The 12,639-nt window shown below is 44.3% G+C and overlaps 1 protein-coding gene across 4 annotated transcripts in view; it reads left to right on the top strand.

Moving 5' to 3' along the window:
• The window catches only part of NSF (N-ethylmaleimide sensitive factor, vesicle fusing ATPase), a 61,703-nt gene that overhangs the window by 10,205 nt on the left and 38,859 nt on the right, over positions 1 to 12,639 (top strand). For 2 of the 4 annotated variants that reach the window (XM_010724433.3, XM_019623364.2), the window contains exons 2-4: positions 3,185 to 3,270; positions 8,443 to 8,542; positions 10,389 to 10,428. In XM_010724433.3, the coding sequence (XP_010722735.1) occupies positions 3,185 to 3,270; positions 8,443 to 8,542; positions 10,389 to 10,428 (226 nt within the window). The remainder of the gene's footprint in view (positions 1 to 3,184; positions 3,271 to 8,442; positions 8,543 to 10,388; positions 10,429 to 12,639) is intronic. The other 2 variants (XM_019623365.2, XM_019623366.2) reach the window with 1 other exon arrangement.

Below are 12,639 nucleotides of genomic sequence, written 5' to 3'. Positions count from 1 at the left end.
TTCTTCCTTTTTTAATTTTAGAGATGCAGCATTTAAGGCTGGATGTATTCCCTGGTAAATGGCTCACCTGTTGCATTGCCTTGGCTGCTGGGGGATGCTGCTAATTGGCATCTCTGCAGACCAAAAGTTTGCACTGAATTTTGTAAAATTTGAGTGCTGTGTCATCTTTTTTGTTTGTTTGTTGGTTTTTATAACTGCAATCTGCAGAGATTTGCAGCGACTCCTTCGGCTGCGTCTTCCTTTAAGGGACCTGCAGCCATTTGCCTTTGCAGGTGCTCAGGGCTTTTTTCCAACCAAGACACGTTTTGTTCTGCGAGGTGTGATGGGTCACTGACGACACCGACGCAGGGTGTTCACAGAACTACTGTGGTATTTTTTTTTTTTTAACCTTTCTGACATTGAGGGCTGTCTGTTCCCCTGTAGGCTGTGGTAGAAATGTGGCTGCTGCAGTGATTTCAGAATTGTTAGGTCAGAAAGGTTGGACTGCTGTTCGTGTCTGAAGCAACAGAGTAAATGTGTACAAATTCTGATTTTGTGAGATGGTGGATGTGCCCGCAGTGTGTGCTGCCAGCCTCCTTCTGGCTTCAGTGCTCACCCGTGGGGTGTGAATCATAGGCTGCTGCAGAGACTGTTTCGAGGGCAACTCGTAGTTATCTCAGCGAGAGAAGAGCAGGAGGATTGGTTGATGCTGTGTTTTCAAACATGATGTGGTTCAGGAGAAGGTGTGCAGTAGCTCTGCTCACCTGGGTTTCTCCTGGTGCAGCCGTGTGCAGTTTGGTCACAGGAGGATGCTTTCTCTGCAGGCTTTCCTGGGCTGGAGGAGCTGATTTTGTCTCCTTCTCCCAGGCCATTGCTGACCCAGCTCTGCTCAGCTCGTCTTCCTGCACGCTGTGCTGCTGTTTGCCATCTGTGTGCAGCACCCTCCTGCTGCTTGTGCTTCCCGTGCTCGTTTATTCTCACTTCTTTCCTCAGGCTCAGTTGCCCCTGGATCCGTGGTGCAGACTGTAGTGAACACAGTGCTTCGTGCGCGTCTGCAGTGCGGAGAGCAAAACCTGCCTCAGCCGGAGGAGCTGTTTGATAATCTGGGTAGGATTAGGAAATTAAATGAGTTAAGCTGTTCCAAATGAAGAGCACCTTTGCCGTGCTGTGTGACGTTTTAGCTCCCATATTCAGCAGACAGGTAGCAGTGTGCTTCTACTGTGGGCCACCAACGAATCCCCCGTGGGCTCTGCCTTATGGGGGACGTGTTTTTCTTCAGCTTCCTCTGTCGGCAGCCTTAAGTTCACAAATATTACCATCTTGTTGTGCTTGGTGCTCACCCACGGTGCTGTTCTGCAATGCTGCAAAGATTTTTTAGTATTCCTTTCCTTTCTAAGTGAGTGCAGTGCTTTGCTTTCAGCTTTTGTTAGGATGCTGGTCTTGAAATTCAGGATGAGAAAGTGTGTTTTTATGTGTGGATGAAAATACCCAGAGAGCATTGCTTTTTGGGCTGAGCTCTCCAAAATGCAGGGATAATTCAGTGTTGTATTGTATTGCAGGAAAACAGGAATCTGTGGAACTTTGGAAAGAAAAAAAACCTCTCTGACATTTAGAACATCATGGTGTTTTTTTGTTGTGGAGCTGTTTGTTCTTTTACTTTGCAAAATATGCCAGGATCATTGAGCATGGTGCTGGATTTTCACATTTCGCATCAGTTTAGTAGTAAAAGAATGGAGACAGCGTTGCTGATGGCTCATAAGTCCGAGGGTGAGGTCCTGCACGTTTGTCTCTCGTTGTGACATTTATGTCCCCTTTCTCTCTTGGCAAACAGAGGAGCTGTTGGCGTGGATGCAGATTTAGGAGCAGCACTGCAGTGCTGGAGCTGCGTGATGGATTTCTTTTGCTCTAGGAAGGAGACAGAATCTGGAATGTGGAGCCACCTCCCCTGAGGTCCTCCATCCTTGGAGTCTCGTCCTTGGGTAAATCAGGGCAACATCGGGAGGCAGAGAGGGCTTCTTTCCTTCCTTTAACCTGAAGGAGCATTTGGAACCCCAAATGTGGGCTGGCTGGCACGGTGCTGCTGCAGGGGTGTTTCCCCACACCTCTGCCACGTTGTACAGCTTGCCAGAGGAGCACTTTGTGCTGGGTTTGCAGTGCATCCCTTTGCATTCCTCACTTCCTTACAGCAAAGCTTGTGTGCTCCCAGAAGCACACAGAAATAACCCAGAGGAGCAGCGCTCTCAGTTCGTGTAGGAAGCAGCGTGTTGGGAAGGATTAAAAGTGCATTTGAGGACTCGTGCTGTAAAGAGGCTTAATCTAGGAGCCCAGTCTGTGGTTCTGTCCAGAAATATCCTACCTGCTGCATTGCTCTCAGAAATCTGAAGGAGAACTGATGACCTGGTGAATGCTTTTTGGTTTGAAATGTGATGAGCTTTGCCAGGTCTGTTGTGCATGTTGGAAGTCCACTGAAGTCCATTATGACAAGAACATTTAATTAAATTTCTCACTACTCTTCAGATGTGGGTAGATAAAGCTGTTCTCAGGGCTGAAGGCAGAACGCAGCTCTGTTGTCACATATGTCAAGGGAACTAAGTGTTACAAAATAATGAATGAACCCATTTCCAAACAGCCGTGGCTCTAGAGGGATTGCAGTGTTACCCAAAAAGCTGCTCCAGTCCACGTGGAGATGAATTCACTGTGGTTCTTTTCTCAAATGGCTCAGAGTTCTGGGGTGTGATGGGCTGAGTGTTGATTGTGATGCTAACTCATGGGAGACCATCCAGGTAAGTGTGTATAAGAGAAAATCCACTTGGAATTGCCATTAGCAATAAGTTGACACTGACAAATGGTTGCTCTGGCTGCAAAATTGTGTCTGACAAAGAAAAAAGTTGGGTTTGGACTCTGAAAATAGCATCCTGCAGGATCATATTTAGCTTGGCTCTGAATTAAAATTTTCAGTCTGTGGTTGGCCATGGGGATTTCGTGCCTTCTCCATCATTTTCTCCATTCCTGGAGGCATTCTAGACAGGTTTTGGACAAAGTCATCTTTGTTGAGTGGAAGAGCCTGGAGAAACCAATGGAGGGAAGAGGACATCAGTGACAATGGGCAGCGGGACCTAATTTCTGATGGGTTGACAGAAGTTATGAGACATAAAGGGAAGATATGGTTTTATTTGATGTATTCTCCCATCTCTCTCTTTCACAGCCTATGCAAGCGGCGCGGTGTCCCACTGATGAGCTGTCGTTAACAAACTGTGCTGTGGTGAATGAGGCTGACTTCCCTTCTGGACAGTAAGTGTGTCTCTCAGCTTTTAACCAAAAAGGAGTTGTTTTCACAGCTTGGATACAGGAGGTTAATTAAAAGTTGTGTGTCTTTGGAGTCCATAACTTTAGATGTGCTTTCTCAGAACTGGAGATACTCAAAAATGGTAATTTTTTTCTCAGAAGTATTTTCAGCTTGAGAGCAGCTGAAGTAATTATAAACACTTTTTAATGAAGGAACTCAGGCCCTGTTTCATCTTTTTATTTTTATTTTTATTTTTTCTGTTGGTCCTGTTACACAGTTGGGATAATTTCCAGCTAGATTGTTATCATTTAATTGTGTTACTGGGCAGTGTCAGTGTAAACCACCTCTGCTTCTAGAGATTTTTGTGCACGAGAACAGCAGGGCAGGACAGGGTGTGGGCACAACAGTTTGGGTTCTTTACTTACAAGTCTGTGCAGGTGATGGAAGCTGAATTTGGGCTTGATTTGGGAAAGACAAAACTTTTCATAAATGAGAAGCAGTGTTAAGAAATGATACTGAATCACGTCCTTAGGGCTCAGATAAATTCTGCTGAGGATGGAGAATGAATGGCTCTGAAGGGGGGGTGGCAGGGAGCAGTGTTTCAGGACTTGGCTCTTTTTGTGCTGTTGTCACCCTGCAGGGCTCCTGCACTGCACCTTTAGTGCCAAAGAAACATCAGAACCCAAACCACCTCTCCCTCCACCCCCAAACCAGGAAAACACTTGGGATTGGCAGCAGGTGATGCTGTCTGCTTGGATGCGATCTCTTCCTTTCAGTCTGAGAACACTTCCATTGCTTTTGCTGAAATACACAGGCAGCAGTATTCTGGGACTTGTTTGAGAGCCACCTATTTGTAGAAATTGGGGCTTACAAAGCAGGCAACATATGTTTGACTGTGAACAAATGCTATAAATTGTTTTGAAAAGCGTAAGGCTCCAGTGTAAATGCCTCAGTATTCAGTTAGCACTGAAAGATGTAGTCATTCTGCTGCATTGCAGATGCACTGAGCAAGACCATCCCTATGATCTGCTGCAGCAGTGTGCGTGCTGCCAGCAGTTCTGGTTTGTATTGCCCAATTCATGGTTGGCTGCAGGGATTTTTTTGGTAACTTTTACAGGTTTAAATTTTTAGCTTTAATGCTCACGTTTGGTGCTTATGGTCTGGAGCTGGGACCTCAACTGTAGATTAGTGTGATTGTTTAGCCCCGAGCTGCCACCATAGAACTTTTCGTGCTTTATTTTCCATACCCTGTGTGTTGGGGAAGTGTGAATCGTGATTTTGTGACGTAAGCTCATGGGATGCAGCACATTGTTGTGGTCACCTTGTTGATTTGGTGACACTGTGACATGCTTCTGTCCCGTGGGTTTCTGATCTTTTGGCTTATCTGGGCCACACTGAGTGAATAAAACTGTCTTGGGCTGCATATAAAATATATAATACAGTTTATGTATCTAAGTAACAAACTTTTAATTTTTTAATTCAAAAAAGAGAACAAAAACCATAGAACTAGTGGGATATTTGACCTTGTTTTTGTGAAACGAATGCATCAGGCTGGTTCTACAGAAGTAATTGTTAGTGAGTTCTCTACTCATCAGAGTTTTTTGATGAAGTTTTACTCTTCTTGTGACTCATCCTTTGAGAATGGTTGCTCACAATGTGCATACTGCCAAAAAGCAATGACATGAATAAGGCTTGTGGCCATTCTCTCTATTACAGGTTCCAGCCTCGTTTCTCAAGGCCCCCGTGCCTCAGTTTGGGCTTCAGAGAGTCATTCTCAGGGTCCAGAGCCTCATTTTAAGGAACAGATCTTTCTTTTTATGGCACAAACAATCTCTTAAGGCTTTAAACTTTCTCTTCGTGTCTAGAAAGTGCACTCATAGGAACCACAGGCTCCACTTTACAGGAACAGCCTTGTTATTAAGCACCAAACCCTTATTTTCAGAGCCTAGTGTCTGTACTTGGGATCTGAAGATAGTTTTATCACCTGCAGCCTAATTTTTCAGATCTGGAGTCTTAAGGCCCAAAGTGTTATTTTTAGGAATCAAAGCCTCCTCTTGTGTATTCATGGCATTCTCTGAAAGGATGAACTTCATTTTAGGGGCCTGAATTTAAAGCCCAGAGACTTCTTTAATGATTATCCCCTCAACCACCACCTTTGTGAAGGCTCAAAGCTTCATTTCAGTGCTCAAAGGCTCCTTTCTAGCACCCAAAGCCATTTGCCGGGAGCCAGTGTGTGATTATTTAGGGCCCAAAGACTCTTTTGGGAATCAGATGCTTATTTTAAGAGATCAAAACACCACTTTGGGGTGCAGCCCCTGAGCTGGAGAGTCCAAAGCCTGATTTTGGAAGATTCAAAGCCTCCTGTCAAACCACCAAACCACCCTCTGTAGAACATAAGCCCTCTTTTTTCTCTGTGAAGCATACTGATAGCATTTTATTGCCCAAAGCCTTCTGTAGGTCAGTTGTCAGTTGGACTTGATCATAAGGCTTTTTTCCTATGTAAATCATTCTGTGACTGTGAAGTGAGAGATGACTTTCTCTGTTAAGAGAGATCTGACAGAAGTCTAGTAAAGAGACATGGTCAAATTTTTGAGTTGAATATCTGATTGCAGCACTACGCATTGCATTTGAAAAGTTGCAGGTAGTGTATTATTTTTCCGTTGGGGACTAATTATTATTACCTTTTTTTGCTGCCTTGTTAATGGGGAGACCATTCACCTTCCCACTCGTGTCATGCCAGTTTAGTTATGTGGGGAGCCCGTGGGAAACGTTGCTGAATAATTTGCTCGGGTTTCCAGTCGTCCAGCAGAGGAGGATGTCCACAGCAGCATGAGCAGATGCGTCCTGGATCCTTAATGTGCTTATGGTGTTCTTTGCAAAGACCCCTGAGGCACCCCCTTCTGCACAAGAAATATGCTTTTTCTTCACCAACGTAATACTAACCTGTGTATCCTTTAGCTTTTATTTATGATGGTTTCTGTTGTGCTCAACCTGGCCAGAAGACTTGCTAGCTGATGGTTTCCTGGATCAAGCCTTGAGTCCTTCCTAATAACTGGCATTACAGCTGTACTTTGGTGCTGATGGTTTCAAGCAAGGTTTCGCATGGGAATTAGAGCAGCTGTCTCATCAGACAGAGGTCTTGGGAATTATCTGATGACTCATTGCTCCTTTTGTTTAGGTTCTAAGCTGAAGCAGTTAAAGAGATTGAGGTTTTCCCCTTGTGTCTCCATGAGCTCTCCAAGCTTCCTCCTGGTGAACATTGGTGTCAGAAAGTGCATTTGATTTTTCCTACTGTTGCCACAACTTGGATATTCTTCTTAATGCTTCGGTTGCTTGGAGCTCGTGGAATTTTTTCTTCTTCTGCTGTCCTTATGAAGAATCATAGGATTGTTAAGGCTGAGAGACCATAAGATCCTCCAGTCTGGCCATCAGTCCCTGCCTGTGACAGCTGTCCTTGTAGAATGCCAGGATTTGACTTTTCTGATCTTATCACTTGACTATAATTTTTTCAGGAAGCTGATTTTTCTTTTTCTCTCTTTTTTTTTATTTCCCCCCGTCCATTTGACTGCAGTGCCATCATTCTGAAGCAGTTTTCTACAAATGGAACACTCAAATGTAATAACTGTAATTTGTTTCTTTGTGGTACTTCCCAGGCAGTCGTGCTGCTGCAAGGGTGGTTCCTCCCCAGATGTAGGATGTGGTGTTTCTCTTTGCTGGACTTGGTGGGATTTGTGCCAGCCCGTGTCTCCAGCCTGCAGAAATGCTGCTGAGTGGCATCGCAGCCATCGCATGAATCAGCATCAGCCTGTCAGTAACAAAGCATTTATTCAGTATTGGCCCCAGGCTGGGAGCTGTGACTGGTGGCTGGAGGTGGGGTGGTGGAGCTGAGATGTCCCTTTGTCCATCCATGCTGACTACTCTCAGTTGTTTTCTTGTCCTTTAATTGATTTGGCTTCCAAGATTACTTGCTCCATCACCTTCCTAGGCCTAAGGTGAGGCTGAGCAGCCCTGTGGCTCCTTGGATCCTCCTTGAAGACAGGATTAACACCTACTTGCTTACAGGAAGCAAGGCTCTAGATTTCTGCTTTGGGCAGGAATAAATAGAAGGGAAGGGTGGACATCTCTGCAGTGGGGTTTTAGGCAGCTCATGGATAATTTGGGGCCAGAGCTGGTAAAGAATCAAACCACTTGTCCTCCTGGCAGAGAAGATAAGTGTTTAAAATGTTTCTATGTCATCTTCTGTGTTATTCCTTCTGTGTTGCCGAGAGCTAATGGTCCTGGAAGGGAGTCTGCCCTGGATGTGTAAGCAGTGAGCAGCAGTGTCTGGTCATCTTGGCTACACAGGCCATGCATTTCTTCTACTTTCAGAGGGCTGTATGTTGTTTCTTATATAGCTGAAGCTATTACGCATTCCTAGTATAGCCAAAATAGATGTCTGTGTTCATTGCAGGGGAATTGAACTTGATGACCTTTAAGGCTCCCTTCCAACTCAAACGATTCTGTGTGCAGCACATCTGCTGATCCAATTCAGTGGTCCTATTTCTGGTCTTCAGATCCTGAGCAAGTTCCAAGAGAATCTGTAGGTCGTGAGCAGACAGAAGGGGCAGCTGCAGTGTCCCTCTGGTTTTACTTCTTGGACTGGAATTCCTTCTGTTTTACTGCAATCAAATTTCTGAACAGTATACTGAGATTCATTTGTGTAATTATTGTTATCATCTATCTCGTCTGGGGTGTACTGTGTATTGGAGCTGAAGATTGCAGTTCTGATGTTACGTACTTGAGATGTGAAAGTGGTGTTGATTTTATGTTTTTGTGGTTATGGTTTGGTTATGTCTATATTGTGCAATTCCTGAAGCAGAAAGCTGCTTTGGGGGGAATTTAAATAGCAGTTATGTCCTGCAGTTGGGCTTTGAGATCATGTTATATTCACTGAAGGTGTTGGACACCTGTGTGCCAGCATCATGGCGTGGTTTGAAGTGCAGAATTCCTTTCAGAGCCCTCTTCATGGAATGACTTGGGTTGGAAGGGACACTAAAGACCATCTAATTCAACAAATGTCTAAAGTCCTCGGGTTTTTTTCTGTTACAGGTATAGGCAGACTTGTTTCTTCTTAGTTCTCAAAGCCCTGGGAGCAGTGCACGTGGGTATATGGAGTAAAATCCTGTTCTCTCTTCTAGACACGTTGTTGTGAAGACTTCTCCCAATCACAAATACATCTTCACTCTGAGAACACATCCCTCTGTTGTTCCTGGCAACATCGCCTTCAGCTTGCCCCAGGTATAAACCCTTCTGATAAAGAAACCACAAGCAACATCTCTTGTTGGTGAATTTGTAACATTCCCTGGTTTTCCTTTGTTTTAGAGTGTTTTCTTTGTTGTGTTGCAGGAAAGTTTATTATTGATTATTATGCTTATCGTTAGTATTTCTAGAGGAGATGTGCAATTAAATGCATAAAATAGATGTAACCATTCTTTCTTAATTAAGTCAAGCTACTGCATGTTAAATGATGCTTAGAGTAAATAATGGATACAATTAACTTCTCAGTAGAAAAATGAGACTTCAGCTGACTTGCACAGTGAGTTTCAACACATGGAACTGCAACAGCTGAGCTCACTGATCTGTTGCTTTCATATTTGCCTGCTGGTAACCAGTCGAGGAGCGGAGTCTGCGCTGCACACACAAGGCTTTTTTCCTCAGCAGACGACTTGGCATAAGCCCCAAAACTACTTCTTGCTTTTTGACGTGTTGTTCGTGTTTGTCCGGACGAGTGGGTGAGGAGAGTGTGGAGTCACTGCCTGTGCAGTTGAGATTTAAGCTGCCAAGGCTGAAAAGCAGTTATCTATAGAAGATATTTGTATCACAGGGCTGAAACGGATGCATTCACTGTTAGTGGTCGTCTCTGTAGATTGCAGCAGTTACTGTAGGTCTGGGGGAGCTCTTCTGATAAGGAGTGAGGTAGGAGTGGTACTTCAGATGAAGGTGGGTTTGGGGTCTTTTTGCTGGAGAACTGCAGTGTCAGGGGAAAGGAAGGATTCTTCCTGGCCATGCAGATGAGAAGTGGAAACTGTGAAGCATGAGATTAAATGCGGAAACATGGTTTGTTTTCACTTTCTTGGAAATACCAAAAACTTCCTGTCCTGGGCTTTCATTTCTAAAGCTTGATCCCTGTTATGCCAAGGGAATTCTTTCCTTATCTCTAATTTTAGTTTGGATCCGTGAAGATATTGATGAGGGAGTTCAGGGGGAAATTTTCATTTTTGAGAAAGGTCATTGTTCCTTCCAGGATAAAAAGCCAAACATAATTGACCACAAAGCAAAGCATTTCAAGTGCAATTTTACCAGAGCCCTGTGTAATGATACCTATGCACTTCTGTGATTCACTCCTCTCTAAGGCTGAGATATTTAAGGGATGGTGAGTATTGCCTAGCCTGAAAAGCAGGCTGTAAATACACAATAGCCAATCTGTGTCAGAGAAACTGTTCATTGGAAAAACGGTTTTGGGAATTATTAAGCAATAACTTTTGGCATTGTAAAGGTCATAGATTTTTCACATCTCGTATTATTGAACCGTTTCTTATTTCTCATGCTGCACAAAACTTCTTAAAGGAATTTGAAGTCGATGGGTTTGAAAAATTTCCTTCTTAGTAATTACCTGGACAAGTTTTAATTGCTTCAAGTTTTAATTTAACTTCAAGCACACTGTAGCAATTTCCTGCAACTATTGTCCAAACATAAGCCTTTAAAAATAATCAGGAAAAACTGTTCTTGCCCACTGCACAACCTCCTCTGTGGATAGTAATTGACCAAAAGGAGCAGAAGGGGGGGGGGAAACAACAAAAATCACCAAATACACACAGGGTGATGACTTTGGTGTCCGGGGCAGTGGGGTGATTAGTAATATGTAGGAAGTTGGACAGAATCACTTCCCAAGGTCAGAAATTGGGGTTATTAATAGAACTGCTTGACTCACTTGCTGTTAATTTTGGGATCTTCATCCAGTTTTGCCCTCTTTTTCTTAAAGTTCTCATGGTGGGGATTTAGGGGGTGTTTTTCTAAATAAGTTTTGAGTAGACACGTTCTATGGAAGGACAGGCTTTCTTAAGTTTCTGTCTTATTTTTACAGAGAAAATGGGCTGGCCTTTCCATAGGACAAGAGATAGATGGTAAGTCAGACAGCAGCACGATGTATAAGAAATCAGTTCCGTGTTTCTGTGCTGAAGTGAAACTGAATTGGAAAATCCCACACTTCAGCACTCCAAGTAATATGGAACCCCCATTTGAGATGAACTGCTCTCATTTGCTGGTTTCCTGTCTGCTAACATTCTCAAAACCACTGGGATATTTTGTCCACATGTGAGTGTGAACACTGAACATGCAGTCTGTGCTCGTGGCTTTGGAGAACATGACTGTCATTGTCTGGGAGTCCCACTGTGTTCATTGCTCAGCTCTTAGACAGCCACCTGTAGGAAATGTGAAATCTTTAGCTTCTTGCTGTCCCTCCCCTTTTCAGCAAGATCTTGCCCTGTTAAACAGTATGTTTCTACTATACTGCTATAGTGCTATATATATATATATATTAGCTAATTTTGGCAAGAGGTGAAGGATTCTGCATTTTGATGAAGAGAAGGAGTTGCATCTTGAGTTCTTGCAGACTGGAGGTTTGTACTCCATTGTTCAAATAAATGGAGCCTGTTGAGCCACTGCCAGTGTTCAGAGACTGACTTGCACCTCTCAGCCTGTGTGCTCTTTCATTTGCTCTCACTGCCTTTCACCTCTACCTGTGATGCCTGAACAGTTGGCATCACTGTTGGCTAGAGGTGCAGCCCTTTGGTCTGTCTGTAGCTTCTGGAGTATTGCCAAACTCCTGGCAGCAGCTGCTGTTATGGGAAGGTCTCCACTTGCTTTGCAGCACTGATGAAGATAAGGGATCATACCCATTCTTTTGACCATCAAGAATTAGCTGTGTACTCACAGGGGCTGCCATCTCATACTTTTCTTTGGTAAGATTGTTGTGATGAAGCCCATTCTTTGGCTGATCAACTTCCCAGCTCAGAAGGCTGTGGGGAAGGATCGTTACTTGCAGAAGTCTGAAGTCTTTGTGCATCTTCCTCTGTAGTGACAAGCTGGAGTGGGGATGTTTGCCTCTATCCTCAACAAATGTTTTTTGTACTAACATTATTTGGAGAATTACGTGCTAATATTTAGCACCATCAGTTGTTAGAGGAGATCTGTGACTGTGCTTGTTCTAGATCCTGCTAAAAACTTCATGCTTTGAGAATGTGCATTAAAAAACAACAACCACAGTTGAAGTAATTTCATGCAGAGTGACTAAATGTCATATGACTGCCTGCTGAGAATAAAGGATTTGCAAAGCTATTCTACAGATCAGGAGATATATTCATAAAACGAGTGACTCACCAGGGCTCCCTTTTTGTCTGTTCCCCTGGTAATGTGAGAGCTCTGCTTTAAATGTCAGTCTAAAATGGAGTCCTGCACATAGTGCTACAGTGATGCTGAGCCCTGTCAGGCTTCTGGGGCTATGCTAAAGGTTTTCCAGGTGAGTGAATCTTGCAACTTTGCTTTTGGGTAAAGGGTGCTTGGTGCTGAGTTCCTTACTGGCACCTAGCAGGAGTCTCAGGAGTTGCCTGGAACCATACCATTGCCAGGAGGCTTGGCAGCAAACAAGGCACTGTGCGAGAAGTGCGTTTCCCTTATTCAGTTCCTACTGCTTTACATTAGCTGTGACTTCTGTATCAGACAAAACTTCTCTAGATTCAAAGCAAACATAGAATCCCAGAATGGCTTAGGTTGGAGGGTCCTCAAAGATTGTCCATTTCCAACCTCCTGCCATGAGCAGCATTGCCAGCCACCAGGTCAGGCTGCCCTGGGTCCCATCCCATGAATGCCTGCATAGATGGAATATCCACGGCTTCCCTGGGCAGCCTGTTCTGTTCCTTCCCACTCTCTGAATAAATAATTTCTTCCTAACAGCTGACTTAAATCTACCTTCTTTGAGTTTAAACCATTCTGTCTTGTCCTGTCACTCTCTGCTGGTGCCAAAAGTACCTCCTGTTTGTAAGGTTCGTTCTATACTGAAAGGCTGCAGTGGGGTCTCCCCAGATCCTTTTATTTTTCCAAGCTAAACAAGCCCATCTCTCAACCTTGCTTCATAGGAGAGGTGCTTCAGCATTTGATCATCTTCACAGCCCTCCTCTCGACCTGCTCTAACAGCTGTGCATCCTTTCTGTACACAATCCTCCACCTGGGGGGGCCTCACAAGAGCAGAGGGGGCAGCCACCTCCCCTCCCTGCTGCCACCCCTCTGTAGATGCAGCCCAGAATGCTGTTGGCCTTCCAGGCTGCAGGCACGTGCTG

Source organism: Meleagris gallopavo, chromosome 29, assembly GCF_000146605.3.
Source record: "Meleagris gallopavo isolate NT-WF06-2002-E0010 breed Aviagen turkey brand Nicholas breeding stock chromosome 29, Turkey_5.1, whole genome shotgun sequence".
NCBI lineage: Eukaryota > Metazoa > Chordata > Aves > Galliformes > Phasianidae > Meleagris > Meleagris gallopavo.
This window is presented reverse-complemented; position numbering and strand designations above follow the sequence as displayed.